Genomic DNA, 27,852 nt, shown 5'->3' on the forward strand with positions numbered 1-27,852 from the left:
ATGTATGCAGACCAGGCTGGCCTCAAACTTGTAGCAATCCACCTGTCTCTCCCACGCCCAGCCCTATGTTCTTTTCTGAGGGCCTGGCCTCAAATCCCTGTGTCTTGGTTACTGCAAGTCTGAGAGGCCTGCACCATCACATCTGACTTACAGCTCTGTGTTTTACCAGGTGAAGAGTATCACACCAAAGGAGGAATGGAAATGACTTTGCACTGTTCTAGAAAACAGAATTAAGAATTACTTAATAGAAATTCAAGTACCTAATCTACCAGGCTGAGCTGAATCCCCAAGGGAGTCCTTGCCTTGGAGGAGGTGGGAATGGAGGGATGGATTGTTGGGGGGAGGGGAACGGGAGGAGGGAGAACAGGGGAATCTGTGACTGATATGTAAAATTAATTATAAAATTAAAAAAATAAATAAATTTTAAAAATTTAAAAAAAAAGAAAAAAGAAAATTCAAGTACCTGAGTCATCCATTCTGCAAAGGTTCTCCTAGCCTCCATATTCACTACACTGACCTAGACTGAAAAAAAAAAACATTTTTCTAAGTAACTACATTCCTTAAATATAGCCCCCATGGGTTATTCATTATTTAACATTTACTTGGTCCTTGGTCATTGTTCCATATTAGACAGCAGGGAGTCAAGTCAGGTGCCTTACAGTCTTTGTCTAATATCAAGGACACAGGGGCTGGAAATGGGCATAGAATGGCTATCAATTTGTTTATGTCACTCAATCAGTAAGTAATAAGTGGCAGAGATAGAAAAACAGGCAACATATTTTATGAATCAGCACTCTCAACTACATCATCGAGGGTTCAAATGGGAAACGCAGCCATTTGTCAGGATTACCATAAATAAGATAAACCCTACACTAAGCAAAAGGTTTCACTAAATCAAGCCTAATTCTCCTTCCAACTCTTCAGATCTTTTTAATTATATCCCCCAAGGATCATCCTATCCTGGAGGATATAAACCTCTTAAGCCTTTCCCCATCTCCTGACAATTTAGTATGCCATTTTCTGAATGCTTTCCAGTTCTCAAACTGTTTTCTTAATGCACAAAGTACAGAACTTTACTCAGCTGGATTAAGAAAGTGTAAATATGCAACTGTTTTATATAAAGACAATATTGTAATTTTTTTTTTTTTATTGGTTTTTCGAGACAGGGTTTCTCTGTGTAGCTTTGCGCCTCTCCTGGAACTCACTTGGTAGCCCAGGCTGGCCTCGAACTCACAGAGATCCGCCTGGCTCTGCCTCCCGAGTGCTGGGATTAAAGGCGTGCGCCACCACCGCCCGGCTGTAATTTTTCTAATTTCCAATTATCACTACCAGATTAAATCAGAATTTTTTTTAATCTCAAGCACATACTCTGTACAATTTAATAAATCATAGTTTGGAACACTTCCACATGAATTCATACCATAACTTCCTTATTTAATTTTAAGGTATGATTTTAAATATTATATCTAACAAAGACAGAATCTTTCACTGACCCTATAGTAGCCAGAGGGGCTGTTATCAAGCCCCGAAGATCTTCCTGTCTCCACCTCCCCAGAGCAAGGCCTATAGGTGCTACAACAACTGATTTAAAAAAAAAAACAGAAAGAAAAAAGAAAGAAGTGCTAAGGATTAAACTCAAGTCCCCATGCTTGTATGACAGTCTTTTATTAAGCCATCTCCTCATCCCTCAAAGCTCTGTGAAAAAATACACTATATATTCCCAAATACAATCTGATGGGTTTATTACATTTATTTATTCATTTGTATAGACCCTACACAAGTAAACCTGATTTGTTTTTAAATCAAAAGTAATACATTAGAAAAAAGATTCTTCTTTAAATTTAATTCTGGAAGTCTTTATTAAGAAGGTACTTTGGAAATTTTTTTGAACAGCAAATGACTATGTACCTAAAATACATTTGCTGAGAAATGTATCATTAGCAACTGAGAGAAAACATCTGATAAAATCAATTTAAAAACTGTTTATGAGCCGGGCAGTGGTGGTGCACACCTTTAATCCCAGCACTCGGGAGGCAGAGCCAGGTGGATCTCTGTGAGTTCGAGGACAGCCTGGTCTACAGAGTGAGATCCAGGACAGGCACCAAAACTACACAGAAAAACCCTGTCTCAAAAAACAAACAAACAACAACAAAAACCTGTTTATGAAGGACATGGTACCATTGAAGAGTGAATGTGCATTTAAGTACATAGAATGCATCCTAAATAAGCCTTCCAAAGGCAACTAGTGAGCTGGCTCAACAGTTAAAAGTAGGCACTGCTCTTCCAGAGGACCTGGGTTTGGTTCCCAGGACATGACATCAGGCCACACACAACTCACACAACTGCAATTCCAGGTTGGAGGATCTGACACTCTCTTCTGGCCTTTATGGGTACTAGCACTCACATGCACATAACTAAACAGACAGACAGACACAGACAGACAGACAGACAGACACACACACGATTTAAAATGAACTGAAACTTTAAAGGGTCTTTTAAAAATCACTTTAAAAGTAATATACTATGAAGTTTAACACAGTAGGAATATCATAAGCATAAACGGGTAAGACGTAAAAAACTCTGCAGCTGAAATGTTATAGTAGTGCCATAGTATCACACTTTAACTCAAAATTATCACAGAAAGCTTAATAAATGGAAGCAAATGTGGTACTCCAGAAAACCATAGTGATTCCAAATAGTAGTCTTGGACCACAAAACAAATGTTAACAATTCAAAAAGAAATATATACAAAAACAAATAAACAAAAACCCCTCATATTTCTGACAGCTGAGGTAGTACTAAGAATTTTATAGCAGTAAGTGCTCATATAAAATAAGATTTAAAGTAAACAGCCTCATATGGCATTTCAAGGACCTAGAAAAGCAAGAACCCAAACTGAGAAAGAGAAAGAACAAAAGTCAGAGCAGAAATAAACAAAACAGAAAAACAGACTCAAAAGGTAAACAAAATGGGGGTTTGGTTTTTAAATTTTTTTAATTTTATAAACTATTATTAAAAAACACTAACAAATAAATAACATTGGTTTTATGAAAAGATAAATGAAATCAATACACCTTCAGTTACACACACACACACACACACACACACAAGAAAAGACTCAAATAAAATCAGAGGTGAAAAGAAAACCTTACAATCAATACTACAGGGCTAATACAAACAACGTATATGCCAATAAACTGGAAAATCTAGCTTGATAAAGAGGTCAATTTCTGAACAAATATGATCTGCCAAAATTAAACTGTAAGAATATTAAAAACAGACAAAGTAAGTCAATAAAAAGTAACAATATTGAATTAGTTAAAAATAAGAAAAAAACCCCACAAGACTAGGTAGCTTCACTTTTTAATTTTACTCAACCTTTTTTTTTTCTTTAAGATTTATTTATTTATTATGTATACAGCATGTATGACCAGAAGAGGGAGCCAGATCTCATTAGGTGGTTGTGAGCCACTATGTGGGTGCTGGGAATTGAACTCAGGACCTCTGGAAGAGCAGTCAGTACTCTTACCCTTTGAGCCATCTCTCCAGTCCCAATTTTACTCAACCTTTAATAAAGGACTAACACTCTTCCCAAACCATTCTAAAGAATCCAAAGGGGAAGAAAACCATCCAAACTCAGTGTATGAGTCCAGCATTACCCTGACACCAAAATCAGTGATGGACTTGAGTTCTTTTCAAGGATCCAAGAATAGCTCGATCATTTCAAATCAATACATGAAGAGACAGTTCATCAGGTAAGGGCACTTGCCACCAAGCCTATCTGAGTTTGATCCCAAAGCTCTACCGTGGAATAAAAGAACACACTCCTGCGGTTGTCCTTTGACCCCTGATATATGTACAGTGTCATACACCACCCCCATATACATGCATGCACAAATAGACGTGGACATAGTGAGTAAATAAGTTCATAAGTGTATTAAAGTTTTGATAAGGGCTAGCAGGATGATATGATCATTTCAAAAGATGTAGCAAAAGCATTTAATAAAATTCAACATCCTTTCATGATTTGAAAAATGAACAAATTAGGTACTGAAGGCCATACTTCAACATAATAAAGGTTATATATGATAAAAAAAAAAAAACCATAGCCAACATACAGTTGCAAGCATTTCCTCTAGGATCTAGAACAAGATGAGATGTCTGCTCTCAACACTCTCATTCAATTCAGTACTAGCAGATTTGGAGCTAGATTAGACATGAGACAGAAAGAAAAGGTAAACAATAGGAGAGGAAGGCTGGTAACTGTTTACAGATATGATCCCATAAATTAAAAAAAAAACTAAAGGCTCCACCACAAGACTATAAGAACTAATCAATTCAATAATGCATGTCACCAAATCAACACACAGAAGTCAGTAGCACCGTTACACACCGATGAGCTTGCTGAGAAAGAAAGCAGTTACATTCACATTCATTATAGCTATAAAAATCTATACACTGGGACAAATTTCACCAAAAAAGTGAAAGAACTTTACAATGAAAATTTATAAAACTTTGGCAAAAGATATTGAGAAGACACAAAAACGGGATGATTTCTGTGTTCAGGACTAGAAGTTTTAACAGTATTTAGATGCCCATGCTATCCCAGTGAGTCACGACTCTTATGACTCAATACAAACCCACCAAGATTTAACATTCTTCATAGAAACAGGGAGAAAACTGAAAGCACCTCAAGTGCTAAAGAGACTCAGTAGCCCAAACAGCACAGTAGTGACCTAAAAATGGACACATAGAGCAAGGGGACAAACAGATGCCAGAGAAACAAAACAACAACAGACCAGCACTCTATCCACGGAGTCTCAGCAAAGGCACCAAAGAGCACACTGGAGGAAGGGCAGCTTCTCCAATGCTTCTGGGGAAAGAGCACAGCCACAGGCAGAATGAACTTGACCCTATTGCTAACCAACTACAAAACTCAACCCCAAATGGACCAAAGGCCTAAATGTAAGACCTGAAACTCTGAAGATGATGGCATAGTCCATGTGTTTATGAATACGTCCACAAAGCGTGAGAAACAAGTTAAAACCTGACAAATGAAACATCAAACCAAAAGGCAGCAAAGAAATTACTCGGCAGAATGAAGAGAGAAACTACAGAATCAAGAGAGGGTATTTGCCAACTATCCATCTGGCAAAGGAATTACTACCCAGGGTACATAAGGAATGACATGTGTCCAGTTTAAAAGTGGACACATCTGTTGCTGGAGAATTTCTCTCCAGCTCCCGCCACCAAGTCCCGCCAGTCCCAGAGCCCATTTATAAAATAAACACATAGACTCTTACATTATTTAAACTGCTTGGCCATTAGCTCAGGCCTGTTATTATCTAGCTCTTACTCTTATATTTGGCCCATTTCTATTAATCTTTACTTTGCCACATGGCTCATGGCTTACTGGTACCTTACATCTTCCTTGTCCTGATGGCGGCTGGCAGTGTCCCCTGACTCAGCCTTCCACTTCCCAGAATTCTTTTCCTTGTCCCGCCTATACTTCCTGCCTAGCCAATGGCCAATCAGTGATTTATTTACTGACCAATCAGCAACACACTTGACATACAGACCATCCCACAGCACTTCCCCTTTTCTTTTCTTAAAAAGGAAGGTTTTACCTTTAACATAGTAAAATTACATATAACAAAACAATTATCAAGCAAGAATTATAGTTATAATATTAAAGAAGAGATCCTATCTATCTTATATTTGTAAGTTTAAGGTTTTATATCTAATTTATCTTTTATTATAACTAAGGAAAATTGTAAGTATCTAGTCTTTAACCACATCAAAGACCTCAGAAGGATATACTATTACCTGAGAAATGGAGAAGGATATAAGCAACTTTTAGGAGTCTTGTAGGGTAGACAGAGACAGCTGGCAGCCTGGACAATCATTCAAAGTTCTCTTGTAAAGTTGGGGCATCTGTCTTTAGCCCACAGGCCTAGAGTCTCTTATTTATTTTTTTCTGTGTCCTGTAGAATGTCTGGCAGTTTTCTCTGCAAAGCAGGAACCTGAAGGACCATTTTGTCAAGCAAAGTTCAGTGGTCATCTTTGTATGGGTCCTGCATGTCCAGTTGATCAGACAGTCCAGGCAAGAACAGTTTCTTGCCCAAATGGCTATTTTTGTCAAGGTGAAGATAAACTCCGTATGGAGTGTCTTCGATGCCCATCCTCCTCTCTGAAGTAAATCGGTGCTGTCAGGAGCAGACATGTCTCATTGTCCAGAAAGTCTAAATTTTTAAAACATTTTAAATGCCATATTCTGTAGGTCTTTGAAGTGTTTGAAGACTACCTATCTATCTGAAATATATCTATGTATACCTAGAAGACTTAACTAACATGGCTATAAATATTATCATAGATGACTAACTATTAATCTATTTTTTAATTATCCATTACAATTTTAAATGAGTTACATAAACATAATACCTCAAACAAGAATAGAAATATATATATAGTATAACAAAATTAAGTTTAAATTTGTATCAATAAACTAAAATCTATAGCAATGTAAAACATTTTAAACAAGTTGTTACTCTTTAAAAGTAGGTTCATTAATCTATCCTTTCATCCTATCATATCTAAACTATCCCCTTTTTTTCTTTAGAAAGAGATTGTATTTATAATCAACCTGTTTTAAATAAAAATATTGGTTTTTGTCTGTCCCACATCAGAGGGCTCTTCTGATTTGGGACATAAGAATCTCTTAACCATTTTTTTTTTTTTTTTTTTTTTTTTGAGCAATATGTCTGGGTTTAGAGGGGGAGTGAGCCAATTCCATCTCTAAAGCCAGCTTGGTATATTTGGGAATTTGGGCGTAGCTTCTCTTATTACTTCCTGCTGGAGGGGGGCGCTGTATCTTATGGGGACGCGAAGAAAATTTTAGGATCATGGAGTAGTCCATGAGGCTGTATCGTCTGAGCCAGTTGCCTTGGAACCATTCTGGATGTTGAGTCATCTGGGCCATGGTGTCATTGGAGACCTTTCAGGGGGTCTTGGCTGGTCAAACCTGATGTATCTTAATCTGGAACAAATCCATAGTCTCTGGCTTTCTGTGGAAATAAGATCAGAGCCTCCTTTCCAAAGCAACATATCTTTACATCCAAATTTTGAAGTCAAGGTACCTTTAAAATATACATTTTGGCATAACTCAACAGCTTTTGTAATCAAATGTTTTTCTTCAGTTACGAATATCAAAGAGAACATAATCCAGATTCTCTGTGTGGTAGCCATCTTTATGTGGCTTATTTTTTTATATTAGCTTGAGCCTATTGCTTTAAACTGCAGCCTTCTAAGCCTGAAACGTGCTGGCGCTGTGGCTGCTGGTTCCGCCCACTTCAGTTTCCCAACATGGCGGTAGTACGTTTTCCGCCAGCTCTGGGAGCCATCAACTCTCAGAAATAGTGGGTCTATGCTTCTATCAAAGCAGCGTGTAGCCCAGAAATCTCCTTTTTTGTTTTGTACTAGCAAAGGCTAAATCCACCACATAGTTTAATGTGCTATTTGCAGAGGCCTCATTCCACCATATTGCAGGTCGAGAGCGCACACTAGGAACCCGCCAGTAGCTCAAACCGGCAGCTGCCGCTTATTTGAGAGAGACAATTAGGAAGCTGTTTTTAGGTCCGTTTTAGAATCTTTTTTCTCAGTTTTTAGGTGGAAACTCTTGCCCCACGTTGGGCGCCATTTGTTGCTGGAGAATTTCTCTCCAGCTCCCGCCACCAAGTCCCGCCAGTCCCAGAGCCCATTTATAAAATAAACACACAGACTCTTACATTATTTAAACTGCTTGGCCATTAGCTCAGGCCTGTTATTATCTAGCTCTTACTCTTATATTTGGCCCATTTCTATTAATCTTTACTTTGCCACATGGCTCATGGCTTACTGGTACCTTACATCTTCCTTGTCCTGATGGCGGCTGGCAGTGTCCCCTGACTCAGCCTTCCACTTCCCAGAATTCTTTTCCTTGTCCCGCCTATACTTCCTGCCTAGCCAATGGCCAATCAGTGATTTATTTACTGACCAATCAGCAACACACTTGACATACAGACCATCCCACAGCACACATCACCTTAACAGGCACTTCGTAAAAGGAATGCAAATGGGCAACAAATATGTGCAAAATGTTCAGTATCATCAGCCTCTAGGGAAACAAACTAAACTCTAGTTAGAACTGCGTCTTTTTTTTTTAAAGCAAGGAATTCTATTATACTGTTTGTTGGAAATATAAAGTATAGCTACTATAAAGAAGAGTGGTAATTCCACCAAAAACTAAAAGACATCCAGCTATCCCAAACCTAAGAACACATCCAAAGGAAATTAAATCATCCTACCAAAAACACAGCTGGATGTCTGAGTTATTGAGGTACTATTCACAATAGAGTAAGATGTGGAATCAGCCTGATACCCACCAACAGGCGAGTAGTTAACGAAAAGATGGTATATAAACACAATGGAACCATAAAGAAGACCAAAATCCTGTCATTTATAGTAAAATGAAAGGACCCGAGTGATGTGAAATAAACCAGGGAAGAAAGATGAGTATCACATATTCTCCCTCATATGTGGAAGCTGAAATAACATGGTCTAAATGTAGAAAAAAACTGAAAGCACCTCTAATCTCGTCTAATTATGAGAGATTGGGAAGGATGGATACAGGAGACTGAATTTGATCCACATGTATCAGAGTATCAAACTGAACCCTGTAAGACGGTCTTAAAGACAAAATCTGAAATAGGGCAGAAAAAAATCTATTTCTATAATGATATAAATGAATTTTAAATTTATGTCTTTCTAACATGACAAAAATGACATAAATGGAAAAAACACAGAATGCTTAAACCCGCATTATGCATAAGAATCAAATACAAAAACTTTGATATGTCTATTAACAAATAAGTAGTACAGACTGAATGTAATACTGTGTATCAATGAGACTGAACAAACTACAATTATATGCAACTATCAACAAAAAGCTCACAGACATAATCTCAGATAAAAGAAGCAAGATGTAAAAGATTCTGTTTCTAAAAAGTTCAAAAGGAGGTGTAATTATATATGGGGGTAACCTTCAGTGGGAACAAAGAATGGAGACATCGGGAGCTCCTGGGACATCAGTCATTTCTGTGGTTTTTTTGTAAGCAGTGTTCATAGGCGGTTAGTTTATACTATCGGTACTCATGTAAAGAATGATTCGATTGATGAGAATCTTTGTGGGATAGAGGATGTTGTCGTTTGAATGAGAAATGTCCCCCATAGACTCACATGTTTGAACACTTGGTCCCTAGCTGGTGGTACTATTTAAGAAGGTTGTGGAATCTTTAGGAGTTGGAGTTTTTCTAGAGGAAGTAAGTCATTGGGGGTGGGCCTTGAGGTCTTATTGCACAGCCTCTGCTTCCTGGATGTAGATGCAATGTGGCCAGTCAGACTTCTGCTTCTGACACCATGCCTGCCGCCAGGTCTTGACCACCATAATGGACTGTAGACCTCGGGAACTAAGTCAAAAATTAATTTCTCTCCCTTACACTGCTTTTGTCACAGGAACAAGAAAGTAACTAACTCGGGGTGTATAATTTTTGAGAACTCTTGGAGGCCCTGGACATGATGACAAATGCCTGGCTTCCTAAAGACAGAGGTAGGAGGATCACCCCAAATTTGGTCTACATAGTAGTTCTAGGCCAAACCGGGATATGTAATAAGATTCCATATTAAAAAAATAAATAAATAACTAGGACACTGAATCAATACCTAAACTATGGCAAGCCAAAGGTTACTAAATCTATCAGCAAGTCAGAACTTGGTGCAGAAGTTGGCCCCGTTTGTTGGCCTTTGCTCATGCATATTCAGAACTTTAACTCTGGAGTCAGGAGTGATCTGATGTGCATATGTTCTAACTCCTACCATCACCAGACTCCTGCCAAAATAACACAAGGCTCCTTTCTTCTTTGCCCATGATGAAGCAAAACAGTCTCACTGATTTTCTCCAAATTTCCTTTTCGCGAAGTCCTTAAATTCTCTGAAGATAGTTCTAACGTGGAAGTAAAGGACTTCTTATTTTTGGCTATGACTAAGCACCATGCTGAGAACTGTATGGGCATACTTCATTCTCCAAACTCAGATGGCGGATAGCATTACATCTAGGTTACAGAGAGCACACTAGAAATCAAGAGAACGTCTGAGGATGGCAGCCCATTAACTCCCTTCATCACTGCTGTGACCAAACACCTCCAAAAACAACTCCAGGACAAGGGGCTTCTTTCAGCTCACAGTTCACGAATACAGACTAGGACGCTGGGGAAGTCAGAAGTGCAGGACCTTAAGGTGGCTGCCAGACTGCATCTGCGGTGACAAAGAGAAAGGGATGCTGCGGCTCCAGTCTTTCTCCTGTTGAGTCAGTCCAGGACCCTAGGCTTTGACAAGGTGCTGCCTACATTTAGTGAGGTTTTCTTATCTCAATTCACCTAGTCTAGAAAATCCCACACTGACATATTCAGAACTTTGTTCTCATGGTGACTCTAAATCCTATTAAGTGGATCAACAAGATCAGCCATCACAACCCCACTCGTTGTCAACCTGACACACACAGCAGTTTAAGCCATAACTTTCCACCTCTTGTCCTCATAGACTCGTGGACAGCTGATAACACAAAATGTATCCAATCCAATTTCACAAGTCCCTATAATCTTTACCAATTGCCACACTGTTTAAAATTCCAGAGTCCAAACTTCTGTTAAGACTCCAGGTAACCTCCTAATTGGGAGCCACTATAGACTCAAAATAAGGTACATTCCTACAATACACGAGGGCACAGAATAAGCATTTGCATTCCAAAAGGGAGCTCTGGGGCACAGCAAGAAAGGACTTGACCAAAGCAAGACAGAAAATGTGACAGGGAAAACACCTAACCCTACAGCTCCACTCTGGCTTTTGGGGACCCTGGCAGAATCACTTGGGCTCCAAGGGGCTTGGATGGCCCATCCCTCAGCTCTGCTCCTGGAGTACATAGAGCCCCCCTTTTGAGCTAACAGTTCTACTTCATGCCTACAGCTTTCTTCAGCAGAAATTCCACAGTCCTAGCATGGCCAACATACTGGGGTCTTCACTACAACCTTGGTCTCACCTCCACAGCCTCACACAGTGACCTTTCAGGACCTCCTCCTAACAGGAACTCTGACCACATTGCCTGGCCTTAGTGGCTCTCTGGAACTGTGGTACAGACTTCATAACCTCCTTAGTCTTGCATCTTTTAGGCCTGTTAAGCCAGTATCATGTGGACAATGCTGCCAAGTTCTGCAATAGCTTGGACTAGAGCCTGACCTCCTGGACCATAGTTGTACCGGCCACTGTATGCTGACTCTGGGGAAATGCCAGATTTCTCTTTCATGGCACTAATCTCATTAACAATTTCAGATGTTTTTGTTTTGGTTTTTTGTTTTGGTGTTGTTCTGTTTGTTGGGGTTTTTTCTTTGTTTGTCTTTGTTTTTTCAAGACAGAGTTTCTCTGTGTAACCCTAGCTGTCTTGGAACTCGCTCTGTAGACCAGGCTGGCCTTGAACTCAGAATTCAGAGATTCATCTGCCTCTGCCTCCTGAGTGCTGGGATTAAAGGCATGCACCACCACCGCCCAGTCAGATGTTTTATTTTATCATCAACACTCTCCTTGTCTGAAACCTGACAGTTAATTCACATACATTTCCTTCTCAAACTTCCGTTTTCTTATCTTTCTGCTCAACTTTTTTTCTTTCTCACTGCAGACTTGGAATATACCAATGAGCAGAAACCATAACACAGTGTGAACACTATTCCATCTTGAAACTTCCCCTGTCAAATAAATTGGTCCATTACATTCAGTTTTTCTCAGGTTCTCAGGGAATAGGTAGAATACAGCCAGAATCTTTTGCCAGAATACTGTATGAATGGTCCCTAAGCCAGCTCCAGATAGTCCTTGTGCACCTCTGACATCTCATGAGCTAGGCTCCTTTGTCCACATGTCTCTCAACATTGTCTTCCAAGATCCCAACAGAATGTTCCATTAAGTTCTGCTTACAGCACTTTAAGGCCGTTGTGGCCCACCGATGCAAACTATCCATAGTCCTTCAGCAAACCAGTTTCAAAGGTCTAAAAACCACCCGATTCTGGTTACCAATTACATGTATTAGTTAACTTCCCTCATTATTATGACCAAATTCCCAACAAAAGCAATTTAAGGGGCTTATTTTGGTTTATAGTTTATCGTAACGGGGAGTCATAACAGGGGGGGCTTATAGCAGCTCGTCACATTTTATTCACACACAGATGAATACTTCAACTCAGCAACTTTTTTCCCTTTCCATCTAAAAGGAACCCACAACCCATGGAATAGCACTGTCTGCATTTAGTGTGGGTCATTCCACCTCCACCCAATTTAAAAAATCCCAGAGAACTGTTTCCACAACGATTTTAAGTCCCATCAACTTGAAAAGGTTTGCCAACACAGGATGGTGTGTCCAAAGCCTAAACACAAAACTCAGCCTCATTTCCCTCTGGGTCACCAGTGTCTCTTGTCACATATCAAGTGTCCTTGTCCCATCTGCATGCTCATCACACTTGCATCTTATCATCTTATTGCACCGTGACGTAATGAAGACATGATGGAAGGAAGGACACTGGATGAGAGTAATCAAAAAAAAAAAAACAAAAAAACAAAAAAACAAACAAAAAAAAACACTTACTGTCCCATCAAAGACCAAGGCAGGGATAGAGCTGCGCCTTTTACTGTGAATCAGACACACAGGTTGAAATTGGGGAAATAAAACCTGGCTAACACTACTCTGATAGTCCCATAATAACACATATTGCATATATTCAGTACTGAAAAGATGAGTTCACATATCCCAAAAGAGCTTTCTCACTTGGTTGTTTTTACCATGTGGATATGTGCATTTATTTTCCATTCTTTTAGTCAGTAAATATTGTTTGACTGAAGTATGTAAAGAATTGCCTTGAATGCTGAAAATAAGTAAAATTTGCATTCTGGTGAAGAATATAAATAATAAGAAAGCATACAAAATAATGTTGGTTCAATGTTAATAAATTAAGAAAAAGCACATAAAGACAGACAAGAGGCAGAGAAAAAAAAAAAGGCTATTTTAAATCAATCAGGAAAGGCCTGAGGAAGTTTTTGTCGTTATTGGTTTTGTTTTGTTTTATAAAAATGCTATACTCAGCTTCTTTAACCTCACGGTATGTTGATTTCTAATTTTTTTTGGGGGGGGGTGGTTAAGACAGTGTCTTACTATGCGGCCCTGGCTGTCCTGGAACTCACTAGGTAGACCAGGCTGGCCTCACACTCACAAGAGATCTACCTACCTTTGCCTCCTGCATGCTGGAATTAGAAGTGTGTGCTATCACACCTGGTTTCTGTTTTATTTTTTAAATCTTTATGCTAGCTTTAGACTGTAACTCTAAAATATTTCTTTAAAACTTAAATCAATCCAAGATTCCATAAGGAAATTAGCTTAATGTTTAATCACCTAAAGGAAGACATAATCATAAGAAGTCCGTTCATCAATATAGAAGAGATTATTTTGAAATACTAGAAGATACATTCAAGTCATGGATGAAGGATCTAAAATTTTCTGCCTGTCCTCACTCCAGAGGACCCACAGACCCTGCCAGGAGCATGACCACCACTACTAATCATACCTTCTCATGTTTTTCCAGCTCCAGTCCTGCAACTGTTTCCTCCTGCAGCTCACTCTACAGCTTTATTTCCCTTTTCTTTTCCAGTTCCATGAATCACCTCTAACTGCAAACTGGATTTTCTTTTGATGCAGTGAAAAAATATAATTTCAAGTTCAATAAAATCTCTTATAGCGAGTTTTGGGATGATTTACATAATTCTCTACAAAATAATGAGCACAAAACTAGTTTTCACCTTAAGAGCCCTTAGGTTTCATTTTAATGATTACCCCTGAGATTGTAATATGCATCCTTGACTCACTAATGTCTACACAAATTTGGAGTTTTACTTTTCTCAGATAATTTAGGGTTGGTCTACTCTCACATTTTGCCTTGTATTTAATTCTGACATATATTTTAAATCTTAGAGGATGGAGTTTTATTATTTATATCTAAATAGTTATCTAGTTACTGCTCTATCAGCCCATTCCAGAGTCTTTCATTTCATTTGGGCTTTGTGATGGTTTGAATGAAAATGGCCCCAATAGGTTCACAGGGAGTGGCAGTATTGGGAAGTATGTCCTTTTGGGCTAGTTGTGTCCCTAGGGGTGGGCTTTGGGGTTTCAGATGCACAAGTCAGGCCCAGCTGCTCTCTCTTCCTGCTACCTGCCATTCAGGCTGTAGAACTCTTAGCTACTTCTCCAGCACGATGTCTGCCTGTACACTGCCCTGCTTCCTACCATGATGATAATGGACTGAACCTCTCAACTGTAAGCCAGCCCCAATGAAATGTTTCCTTATAAGAGTTGCCATGGTCATAATGTCTGTTCACAGTAATAGAACCTCAACTAAGACAGCCTTCTTGCTTTCATTTGGAATAACTTTGTTTACTGGATAATTCACTTTGGTGTTTCCCCTTTAGTGTGGTTATGCTGGTAACAAACTCAATTTGTCTCTCAAAAACAGATGAAAAAAAGTGTGCTGCTTTATTTTTAGGCTTTCTTTTCCTCCCTTCAAATGGCAGCAGTTGAGAGTTGATTTCTTTCACCTCTTTTCTTCAAAAGTCACTCCTGCCATCTTTCTCTTTCCCCTCAGGACTGTGCAATGCCCACACTGGGACAATCACTGGTCTTGAATCCAAAGTAGTACTGACAAGACAGGAAAGGTTCTAACTTTATTTCAGTTTAGTTTTCAAAGACGGATTTAGGACACAGATGACACAGAGTGTCAATACTGTGTGATCACACACATCCTTAAGACACAGAACTGATCACACATGTCCTAAGACACAGAACTGTTAAGATCACACACATCCGTAAGATAGAACTGATCACACATGTCCTAAGACACAGAACTGTTACTTCCTAGCCCAGTCTTCACACAGGGCACACTAGGTTGTGAGACTCAATGAGTGGATCCTATTAACTCTAGTAAAAAGACTCAAGTGGGAGCCATGTGGATGCACTATGAGCAGACATCTTAAATGGAAGCTGGAAGTATGTTTCTGTTTCCTTATGATTGTGCTGGTAAAAACAATGACCTTACACTTCTTCCACAGTCCCTCCAGCCCAAAGTCAACTAACCAATTACAGGTCATTTTCATAAAAATGATGTTTAGGGGCTGGCAAGATGGCTCAAGGATATAGACTCTTGTACACAGGCCTAATGGCCTGAATTGAAAATTCCCCACATCTCGTAAGGTAGCAAGGTACAACTGACTCTCAAGAGTTGTCCTGTGACCTCCAGACTCCCACCATGGCACATAGGCACTTGCACACACTACACACACACACACAAATAATAATAATATAATAAAAATGATAACTTTAAATATTTGGTAGACAAACTGAATAATCATACTTATCTTAGTATACATTCAAAAAATTTAAAGAAGGAAAATCACAGAAATGAAGAAATGCCTCAGCAGCAAGACCATGTACTGCTCTTGCCAAGAACCTGGATCCAGTTTCTAGCACTCACATTGCATGGTTCACAATTGCCTGTAACTCCAGGTCCAGGGAATCTGACATACTCTTCTAGCCTCTGTGGATACTGCATACATATGCCACAAACCCCTATACATACATATCATTAAAATATTTTTAAAATATCACTTAAGAAAAGGAAAAGCTAAGGTCAACTTTCTATTCACACATACCCTATAACTGACATTCTGTAGTGGTTCCAATAATATTATGGACTTTCACTGTGTTCCAATTTGTGCCTTATGCATTCTTTCCATAATTTGTCTCTCTCTGGTCCAATCTGGATATTTTCTTTTGATCTATTATTCACTGCACTGATCTTTTCAGTTTTCTAAAAGTTCTGTTTTAATGACTTCATTTTTCAGTTCTACAAACTTCATCTACTACTGAAAAAAAATTAGATCTTAAACATATGAGTAAGTTAAGTTAATGTCTGATAACTTTAAAATCTGAATCACTTTCATATCTTTTCCTGTTGTCACAGACTTTGGAAGCCCACAGAGGCTTTCTAGTGAGAAATTACTCAGGGTCAGAGAATCTGAGCTTGATTTACCCAGCAGGGCTGCATAAGGAGATGATTTGACCACGGGCATGGTTATCAGGTGTTTGGAAGGGTCTACACTTGGCTGTACGGTGTGCTTTGATCTTGCAAAGGGGAGGTCTTTTGCCTCTCCCCTTGGCATATTATAAAAAGCCCTTTTCAACAAAGGATGAGGCTGGTGGATATTGACCCAGGCCCTCCTGAAGTTATCCTGTGTTTCTGTCTTTCTTATCATCTCGGGCTCTCTTTCTGACATTTCATTCCTCTCTCCTCCACCTAAGAACTTTTCTAAAGGTGGGGGTAGGTCAGAGCAGGTCCCACAGTCCCCCACAACAGACCTCTCCTAGAATGCTGAATGTTGTATATGAACATCTGTAGAGACCCCACTTGATTTTCTTTTCCTTTGAAAAGACAGGTAGTAGACATTCTTAGTCTGGGATTAAGCTGACCATAAACAGAATTTTTAATCTTCCAAGTATTGCAACCATAAACTCCCGTGCTTACCAAGGACTGGCTCTGAAAACCTTGACTTTATGTTCTCCTCAGAACTCAGACTGCTTGGTTCTTCTCTCTTTGGGCTATCGCTCTCTGCTGGATGTCTCACATTTATCATCCTCACAAATTAGCAAACCACTCAAAACATTAGGCTCACCCCAATGGATTTTTCTTCTCAGAAGGTCTCCTTAAAATAGTTTTGGCTGCCTTCAAGCAGATGGTTGTGGAGTTATTTGGGGTTTCTCCTCCAGTTTTTCTAGTTAATCTTAACTAGAAAGTTGTTTCATACAAGTTATAGCCAGATGGATGTCAATAACACTAGGGGAAATATATGCACAATAACAGAATGATAAAGTTGACAAGAGCATCACCATAGGGTAGCTATGCCTACCTTCCATGTAAGCTAGGAAGTCTGCAGTAATAGTCCTGCTGGACAACCATCTACACCTGAGTAAATGGGTCAGTAACAGAAATCTCACTGATGCATGCCATGGTATGGGTGCCTGGAAACAAACCTAATTCTGGTCGTAATGCACTTCCTTGCATCAGTCTCTAAGGCATCACCAGTTATGGCGACTTTTTTTTCCAGATGATGGCACTTTAGCTGCTTAAAGCACAGTCACACCTGTTTTCTTACAGTGTGAAAAACATCACATTTCCTCTATAAGGGGTTGTATAGCACACTTGTGGAGTTCTCCTAAAGATAAAACTTATTGTCAGAATGAATTACAATTGGCTATATTTTTTCCAAGCTATAACACCAATAACTGAACCTATTATTCCAAATTTGACTTAAAGTATAATAAAACAAAACTACTTCTACAACCACCAACTAATATTGTCTCTGCACATCTATTTTCCACCTGACACAATTTTATCATTTAATCATTCATAATATGTAGTTCTTAAGCTTGTGGTCACCTAAAACTCTAAGTCTTTGGAACTACTATCAATGGTTCAATTCTTTATGCGCCACCTGTGTTTTGGTTTGGGTTTTAACCTAAGAGCTGATTTGACACTTGTCCCTATTGAATTTCACTTTTCTGGTTTTTATATAGCAACCCAAACATTCTATTCAGCTAAATTCTGATTCTATGGTTTGTCTACTAGTTACTTCATCTAGGTTTTTGCCATACTAAACAGCGACTCTGTTTGGATCTGAGTCCATGTCAAAATCACTTATAAAACCTCAACTGTATGAGCTGGAGAGATGGCTCTGTGGTTAAGAGCATCTACTGGTCTTCCAGCGGACCTGAGTTCAATTCCCAGCACCTGTGTTGGGCAGGTCACAACTGCCTGTAAGTCCAGCTGCAGGAGGGGCCAACACTTTTGGCTTCTGCAGGCACCTGTACTAACACACCCAGACACAGACACATACACATAATTAAAATAAAAATAAATCTTTAAGACAATTCAAGTGTAGACAGAGCATCCCCTTCGTGATCATACCTAACTTCCTTGAGAACAGTTATTCAGCAGCAATAAATCATCCATAGCACATTTCATCTTAATCACAATGCCACTATGAAAAACAAAGGCAATTTTCTTGCTGAAATCAACTGATAGTATGCAATATAGCTATGAGATTATCTAACAATTCACAGAGCACTGAAACAGACTATAAAGAGAGGACCTGGTATGAATCTGAAATAAGCTGGGCTCATCATAGCACAGTAGCTTAAGACATTAAATAGGAAACAAGAAGTCATTAAGCAAATTCTGTTAACATTCTCATTTCATTTAAATTAGTAAGTCAGCTGTTTGTAGTAGTGTCTGTAGTCACATTAATAACAATAATATTATTTGTGCTTGAAATTCAATATAATTTAAGCACAGCAAATACATACTATATACAGGTAGCATTATTGCATTAATTACATTGGGAGAACTGAAATTAGTTCTGGAATCCCACACAGCACCAACTCAAACACAGTAAAAAGGGAAAACAAAAATAATGCATACTAATAGAATTGTACAAATAAAGTAAGAATTTAGAAAAAAAGAATTGGGGTATATTCTATACATTTAATTTCACTACTTTCCACTACAGCAACCATATTTAATTGGTTTATAGCTAATTTACAATTTAGAAAAAAAAACAGCAGTACTGAACGAAAACATACTGCTCACTGGGTTTTAGGATTTTTTTTTTGGGTTTTTTTTTTTTTTTTTGGTTTTTTTTTGAGACAGGGTTTCTCTGTGTAGCTTTGTGCCTTTCCTGGAACTCACTTTGTAGACCAGGATGGCCTCGAACTCACAGAGATCCGCCTGGCTCTGCCTCCCGAGTGCTGGGATTAAAGGAATGCACCACTACCGCCCGGCTGGGTTTTAATAATATATAAAATAACAAAAATGCAAAGAACAAAGTATTTTTAATAACTAAGCACATTAACATTTGGAATAAGACATGCAAATCTTGTTAGTGTTTTTAATTACACAAAAGGCTGTTTTTAAAAATCTAAGAACGATTCATTGAAGAATTTGTAATACTTCAAAAGCAAAAGCACCACCAAAAGAAACAATCAAAAATCCATCAGAGGCGAGCGCCATCAAACAAGTCTTAGCTTAAGCAAGGAGACTGCTCCCTTGAAAAGGGGAAGAAAGTTTCTATTATTAGCAGAGATAAAACTGCCTGAAATTCCTTCCTCACTAGCACCATGCTAAAAATAAGGTGGTTTACCACATATCAAAATAAACATTGCTTTATATATTCATCTTATTTGCTTAAATAGAAAAGTAAAAACCTGATTTACAAACTTTCTCTCATATTTGGATCTAAATATGCTAAGATTTGCTCTCATTGTTACAGAACATTCAACATTGATACCCACTTACCAATTACCTCATAAAGGATTTGAGATTAGATCTCTCTGCGAGATCAAATTAAATTATCTACTTGATTTCAAAAATTAACTAATTTTTCTGCAAAAATATTTTCCCTATCATTAAGGAGCCACAGGACTCTCAAGATGTCTACGGTGGCATTACATTACAGAGCATAACCAAAGCTGGCATGAACCACGAAATTCGTGAACATTTTGGCCCGTTTTTATAGAAGCAATGTGAGCAACAAAAATGAGGAAAAGCAGTGCTGTGTCATCATGAGAACACGACACAGCCCATGGAACTGAGGTCTGATCTCTTCTGGGAATTTGAAACATAGCTATCTACATGAGAGGTACACAATATGCCTTCATTCCTGCCTTGGAGTAGTGAGTGCAAGAGGGTGAAAAGTGAGCAGTAGCTATACAATTAGGAATTTCCGAACATATTAATTCATAAATTCCTCTCATCAGAACCAGATCACAGGTAATGCTCATAGTTTAGTTAATTGTGTATGAGAGGACCTTTTGAACTACATATTTCTATGTACTTCTCACAACTGTGTAAGCAACATATGAGTTCGGCACATGCCACACCTGACTTATGACAGGCCAAGTTCCCCACTAGGTCATACCACTCCAACGTCTGTACACTGGAGGGTGTGCAAGTGCTGTGTCTCTGTAAACAACATCTGTACACTGATGTCCAGCATGTATCTACCACTTGTAAAGAAGACTACTCTGGAGAACAATAAACTCAGTGTACATAGCGTAGTAATTAGAATACAGTTTTAAAAAACTTAAGATTGTGACTTTCATCACTGAAAATTATAAATGTATTTTCCTTTGCTGTTTTATTTTTTGCTTTCTACTATATTGCTGTGGATATTGCTCTGTATAAATAAAATGCTGATTGGCCAGTAGCCAGGCAGCAAGTACAGGCAGGACAAGGAGAGAGGAGAATTCTGGGAAGGGGAAGACTGAGGCAGAGAGACACTGCCAGCCGCTGCCATGAAAAGCAAGATGTAAGGTACCGATAAGCCATGAGCCATGTGGCAACTTATAGACTAATAGATATTGGTTAATTTAAGATATAAGAACTAGATAACAATAAGCCTGCCACAGCCATACAGTTTGTAAGCAACATAAGTCTCTGTGTTTACTTGGTTGGGTCTAAGTGGCTGTGGGACTGGCGGGTGAGAGAGATTTCTCCTGACCGTGGGCCAGGCAGGACTGGAGAAAATTCAAGCTACACTTTATCTTTAAGGCAGGTACTGACTGTGTAGCCACAGCTGGACTGGCACCCATGATCCTCCCATCTTAGCCTGAGTGCTGGGATGGAGACCTATGCGCCATCATAACTAGCTGTGTTCTCTTTTCTTACATCTGACAGGTTTACATTTCCGCTCTATTCTCAAGTAATTCGACTTCTATTAAACCAAGGTCAGCAACTAAATATAAGCAATTCCAAATCAAGTTCTTTTCCAAATCAGCTTAACAACCATTTTGTTAAGGTCCTTATAAGTTGTATATGTTCTTTTAGAACAGAAAGATAACCAGGACAGAGATTGAACTCTTGAGGGCCTTTGGACTGGCAGAAATAATAAATAACTTTCAAGAAAAACAGGTATAACTTGTAATCTTCCAAGTGACCATTCAGAACTTGTTATTTACATTTTGAATTTTTTTATCTCAAAAATAAATAGGGAACTAGTGAAATATTTCCTTAATTTCTCAAAAGCCAGGTCTCATGGACAACTACTTGAAAAGCAGAAACACTAATGTTCTTGGTGACACTTTGCTGACTAGAAAGATTGATGTAACTGCCAGGCATCTACTGGTGCACAAATACAAAGAACAGTTCTCTTATAAGCCACACCTAGCGGTCTTCACCTTGAAAGCAAGGGCCTCTTTTTAAATGAATAACTGCCATTATAAATATTAATCTCCTTCAACTACTTTGTAAATCATATGCAAAAGATCTGTTCTAGTTCTACCAGCTTTAGATAGGGAAGAACAGAGCAGCTCCAACTACAAGAGCTCCAAACAGTAGTTCTCTCCTACCCAGAATGGGTGTAGCTTTAAACCAGGAAATTTTTAAGAGATTAAAAACATACTACTTTCAACTTTGTCAACCCATATAATCTGTTTCCAGGATACTGTCTAGAAACGGCAATACTATAGCCCAATGAAGGAGAAAATTCAATTTAATTCACTTTAAATAAGTTTTTAATTACTCATTAGCAAACAAGACTTTATATGCTTTTAAAAGTAATTTGAAGCTGTGCTACTATTATATGAAAGCTATACTATTTATATTTTTGCTTATTAAGCTAACTTTGATCAATAAATTTATATATCAACAATTGAAATTAAATTTAAATAGCATAACAGTTAAGAGGAAAGTACATAAAATGCTCCTCACTCCACTATTTCACATCTTTATTGCCACCTAAAATTAAACAATCCACTACTAAGGTTTTATAGTAGAACTTAATTTATAAAATCTAAATCTAGAACAATTAAAACTGTATGAGCTTTCAACAAAACATGCTGAGACAAGTGGATAACCACACGGTACAGGTCAACCTTCAGCCTCATCTCATCCCATACTTAGGAATGAACTCAAAACGTAGGACAGAGTTACATGTCAAAGCTAGAACAATCAAATATTTCTAAGAAAATATAATAAGCCACAAATCTTCCAGACCTCCTAGGCAAAGAATTTTTCAACTATGGTATCAAATATTTGACACTCCCCACCCCCTTTATTTTCCTGGAACTCACTATGTAGACCAGGCTGGTCTTGAATGCAAAGAGATATGATCCTTTTTTTTTTTTTAATAACAAATCTGAACTCAAAACTTCGGAATTTTTATATTTCAAAAGAAACAACTAAGAAAATGAAAACTCAGGCCGAAGACGTAGCTCAGTTGATAGAGCGCTTGCCTAGCATTCCTGAGAACCTCATAAATGGGGCATGCTGGTGCACGCCGTTAATCCTGTCGTTTGGGAAGTAGAGACAGGAGGATCAGAAACACTAAGCCAGGCTTGGCAACATACAGTTTGATGCCAGTCTGAGATACATAAGTTCCTATATCAAATGAAAGACAGGGAGGGAAGGGGAGAGGGAGGAGAGAGTCCTACAAAGCACAGAGAATTTTATTTGCAATATATATTCAGCAAGAGACTTGTAGCAAAGATTTTTTTTAAAAAAAAAAAAAATCCTTTTAACTCAGCTTAAAAGTTGATGAGCAACTTGTCTTAGCCTGTCTTCTACTGGTACACAGCATATTTGAGAGAAGGTAATTTAGTAAGCGAGGCAGTTTATTTTGGCTAGTGGTGACAGAGGTTGGGAAGTCTACAAGCATGGTGCCAGCATCTACTCAGCTTCTGGGAACAACTTCACGGTACGTGATCTCATAGCAGAAAAGCAGGACAAGCAAGTGCATGGGAAAGCCACAAACCACAAAGGGCAAAGTTGCTTTATAACCACACTCTATCCCACCATTCCTTAACCTACCAAAGAAGGCACTGATTACTCTTAAAGACCTGATTACCTCATAAGGGGCCCACCACCTTTCAATGCATGTTGGAATCAAATTCCAATATCAGTTATTATACAGGACAAACCCTATTCAAGCCATGTATAGTACACCCCAACCAAAAGTGGAGCAAATAGCTAGGTATGGGGGAAAGGGTGCACACCTTTAATCCCAGTACTCAGGAGGCAGAGGCAGGCAGATCGCTAGGAGTTCTGGGTGTTTGAGGCCAGCCTGGTCTGCATAGCAAGTTCCAGGACAGCCATATCTGCATAGTGAGACCTTGTCTCCAAAAACAAAAACAAAAAAACCCACTAAAGAACAGAACAAGTAATATGTATATTTCACTTAAAATATGTGGATGATAGAAGAATAAATGAAAAGATGGTCAATACAATTAGTCACCAGTAAGATGCAAAGTTAAAACCTCAATGAGCTCACCCAATGGAATAACTGTAACAAGGCAGACAAACAAAACAAGCGTTGATAAGGAAATGGAGAAAATGCCGGTGGGGATATAAAATCGTACAACCATTTTGGAAAACAGTTTGTCAGTTTCTCAAAAAGTTAAAAATAAAACTATGATAGGAACCAGCAATTCTAAGTACCTATCCAAGATAAAAAGAAAAAAGATATGTATCCCCATTGTTAAGGTTTGGATATGAATTGTTCCCCAAAAGTCTCTAGTTGGTGGCACTATCGAAGGCGAATGATCCACGAGGTTCTGCCTTCAACAACAGACTAATTCCTGCTCTGTTCATATCATGAGGGCCTTATTGGGTGGGTAGTAGAAAGCAGGAGGTGGGCCAATCTTTCATGAGGTAAGCTTCCTTGCTTCATGTTCTTCCTGCCATGGTGTTCTTGCCTCATTACAACCAGGACAAATGGAATCAAGCAACCATAGACTGAAACCTCTTAAACCTGGCTGAACTTTATCTTCCTTCCCTAAAGTATTTTCTCAGGGAAACAACACACATTCACACACAGATCTGCACATGAATATTCATGGCGGCACTATTGTAATAGCCTTTAACTTAAGACAATGTCCAGCAGCTAGTGAATGTATAGGGGCGGGGATATACATGCAAAGGAAGATCACTCAATAAAAAGGAATGAGTCAGTGACATGTTATGCTAGGTATGAACCTCAAAAACACTGCTCAAAAACTAGATATAAGAGACTCCATACTCAATGATCCCAATTCTAAGTTTTCCAGAAAGACTTTTTTTTATACATATTAGGCATAGATTAGTGGTATCCAGGGTTCTGGGTGGGACTGGGATAAATGTAAATGGGCAAAATAGAAGTTCCACAGCTAAGCTACAATGATGGTTGTTATACTTGGCAAAATTACCAAAAACTGTTGAATTGTACACTTACAATCAGTGACTTTTATAATATGTAAAACATACCTCAATAACTATATATATACATATACATTATATATGATGTGTGTGTTTGTGTGTATGTATATATATATGCATGCGCCTTGGATAGGGGAGATGCTCACAAAGACCCACTCCTAGCTGAGAAGCTACTGGCAGTTGACAGCTGCTTGTGAGATGGGGGTTGGAGGCTGGTTTTCTTCAGATGTGACCCCTGGTAGGCTGCCCATGTTCTAGTGGTCGGCACACACTGGCAGCACTATGTGGATTCCGTGGGTTAAAAGGACATAAAATTGGAATGGAGAAGTGGTGGTGGTGGATGAAAGGAGTCTGAGGGGAGAGAGTGTGGGGTGGATTTGATTCAGGCGCATCGTATGTAAGTATGAACTTGTCAAATCCTAAGTAAAAATGTAGTTTTTAAATGCACGTGCTTTGTTTCACCAGTCCCTTGAATTAACTGAACTGTAGCTGCACTGATTACAATCCACATGCCCAGTTTAATTTGTCATAAAACACCCTGACTAAAAGCGGAGAGTGGAGAAAGGAGACATTTTAACTCAACATCCCAGGCTCCATCCATTCCAGAGAAGTCAAGGCAGGAACATCCGCAGTCAAGAGCAGAGAGAGAATGCATGCATGCTTGCTCATGCTCAGTCCTCTCTCCACACTTCAGTCCAGGATGCAAACTCAGAGAACGGTGCTGCCCAGAATGGGTGGGTCTTCTCCCTTCAATTAAGACAACCAAGACAATTCCCCATGGACATGCTGACAAGCTAACCTGATCTAAGTGATCATTAAGATTCCTTTCCTAGCCGGTAACAGTGGCTCACGCCTTTAATCCCAGCACTTGGGAGGCAGAGCCAGGAGGATAAGTGTGAGTTAGAGGCCAGCCTGGTCTACAGAGTGAGATCCAGGACAGGCACCAAAGCTACACAGAGAAACCCTGTCTCGAAAAACCAAAAAAAAAAAAAAAAAAGATTCAAGATTCCTTTCCTAGAATATTCTACCTTGCATGAATCTGACAATTAAAAGTAACTATGCACCACAGTGTCTCTTTAGGGATGATCCAATAATGTCAGAAAAACTCTAACCAGTTGCTCATTCCACCAGGGTTTGTCAGGAAAAGGATTTTTCTCATAAATCAAAGATTCCTTCTGTTACGTTTATATTTTAGGAAGCTGATGCTTAGAAGCAGAGAGAATATAACCTAAATAGATTTAAATTATCGTTTGACAATGGGCTGAGCAAACAAAAGCATGCAACAGAACTCGAAAGGATATAGGGCTAAGTTATATAACTTACCCTAAATGGCAAAGCAGAGTTTTGCTGGACTGTGTAATGTCATAACAAAGCATTTCTCAGCAAAGATGTTGTCATCATTCATTAGTCTCTGGACCATCTCCTGACTATCCACTTTTCTTCCAAGATCCCGACACTTTTTTTTTCTCTCAACTTCACAGCAAGAGTTCAAAGGATTTTACGAACAGTTTAGGTCTTTACAAAAATACCCACCTGGCAAGGCCACGTGTGACCACTTCATTATCATCTGCCAACCTCACAAAACTGCCCTTCCTTCCCAGTATTCTCATTTCTCAATAGTAGGGAGCATAAACTTCACACATGTACTCTGGTTGTCTTGGTAGAAAGTGAGCCCCAGGAAAGCTCGGGTTTTGTTCTTTCCTAGAACTCTGTTGCCTGGAACGGTGCCTCCCAGGTGCTAAGAGCGCCCAGTAAGTGTTTTCTCTTGTACAAATGGGTATTAGATATACCAAGAGAACAGGAGTTAATCCTTGCAGAAACGATGAGTCTCTCCCTTCTACTTTGAACCTCAAGTCTTCAATAAACCTCAGCATAACATTTCTAGACTGCTTACCCAACATTTATTCAACAACAAAAAAAGCTAATGTTTCACTTTTAATTCTCAACTTGCAACCAAGTATTTTTAACAAGAGCTGTTCAAAAGAAACCTCATGTGACTCTTAGCAACTAATAAGAAAGCAAAGCAAAGTTTAATACTTAACTAGTAAGTACAGTGTGAAATTTCCAAAGCTGCCGGTTTTGTTTTTTTCTAAACTGCAACTGCAATCCCTTCACCAAAAAAAAAAACTTCAAGAACACATGCCTAAGCAATTCTGACCTCTTCGGCCCTAAATTCCATCACCAAGGAACGTTTTCCGACCCTAATCCCAGAAGCTTTCCTCGAAACATTTTACAAACACCAATCAACCTGAGAGATTGGGGGGGGGGTCCCCAAAGTGCTGCCCAACCGACTGCAATTCAGCGTTTCACACACCCAGCAGAGGGACAACCCCACCACCACCTCCTGGCTGTAGGCATGCCCCCCCCCCCCCCCCAGTCAACTCCACCATCAAAGGCCTGGTACAGGGCAGAATCTGGGGAAGGCAGGGGCCTCTCAGCAAGGCCAAAATTGGAGGACATCTTAGACTTCGGACCCTGAATCCGCCAATTCTCTGTGACCTTGGGCGTGCCGCTGAAGCCCTGGGGCTGGCGTCCTCTCACCTTTAAGGTGAAGGCCACACCCTGAGCGCGCCACGTTAAGGTGTAACTGAGACCTCAGAGGACCCTCCACGCAGGGCACCTGGCACGAGTGGGAGACCCGCTCCCGATCCCACGGCGCGGTGACTCCCCCATCGCAACCACGCTCCGGGGCCCTTCGGACTGGGCCAGTCGCCCAGTTCTGCAGACAAGGGCGCTGAGGGGGTAGAGAGGGGACAGGGGGCTCGCAGGGGACCGCCGAGGCACGGCCCATAACGCGGGTGGTCCCCTAGACCCACGCCCCGGCTGCCGCGCGAGGTGCCGGGGCCCCGGCTCGCCCGCGGGCGCTCCACCTGCCGCCCGGCCCCCCAGCCCGCGTCCCTGCACTCACTCTTCACTTTGCCGAAGGTGCCGACGCCCAGGGTGTCCCCCAGCACGTAGTGTCCGATCTTCACCCTCCCGTCGTGCTTCTGCTTCTCAGCCATGGTCGGCACACGGCCTCCCTCGGCCGCGGGCCCTCAGCGCAGCCGCCGCCGCCGCCACCACCACCGCCGCTGCCGCCGCCGCCGCCGCCGCCGCCTACCCACAGTGCAGCGGGCCCGGGGGGCGGGACGGGGACGCCGGGGGCGCGGGGCGCGGTGGGGCTGGCGGAGCCCGGCGCGTGTGGACGTGCGCCTGGGGCTCAGAACCCAGGCGCCCCCGGCAAAGCCCACGGGAGAGAAGCTGGCAGGGATGAAGCTGAGCGCGACAGAGACGGAAGGAGAAGCGAGAGAAGTGGGGGCGAGGGGCTGTCAACCGGGAGACTTGCCCGGGGGCAGGCAGAGGTGGACGCTGGGGTGGACGGCCCTCCCCCTATTCCCCCCTAGGATGCTGCACCGATCAAGGCTTATTTGTCTGGGGACGATCTCGTCCGTACCCT

The 27,852-nt window shown here is 40.2% G+C and overlaps 1 protein-coding gene across 1 annotated transcript in view; it reads right to left on the reverse strand.

Moving 5' to 3' along the window:
• Nucleotides 1–27,480, reverse strand: part of Prkaa2 (protein kinase AMP-activated catalytic subunit alpha 2) — a 63,198-nt gene extending 35,718 nt beyond the window's left edge. The window contains exon 1 of the mRNA XM_059254606.1: nt 27,325–27,480. Coding sequence (XP_059110589.1) covers nt 27,325–27,418 — 94 coding nt within the window. The 5' untranslated portion in view covers nt 27,419–27,480. The remainder of the gene's footprint in view (nt 1–27,324) is intronic.
• Nucleotides 27,481–27,852: the final 372 nt, after the last annotated feature.

This window comes from Peromyscus eremicus, chromosome 2, assembly GCF_949786415.1.
Source record: "Peromyscus eremicus chromosome 2, PerEre_H2_v1, whole genome shotgun sequence".
NCBI lineage: Eukaryota > Metazoa > Chordata > Mammalia > Rodentia > Cricetidae > Peromyscus > Peromyscus eremicus.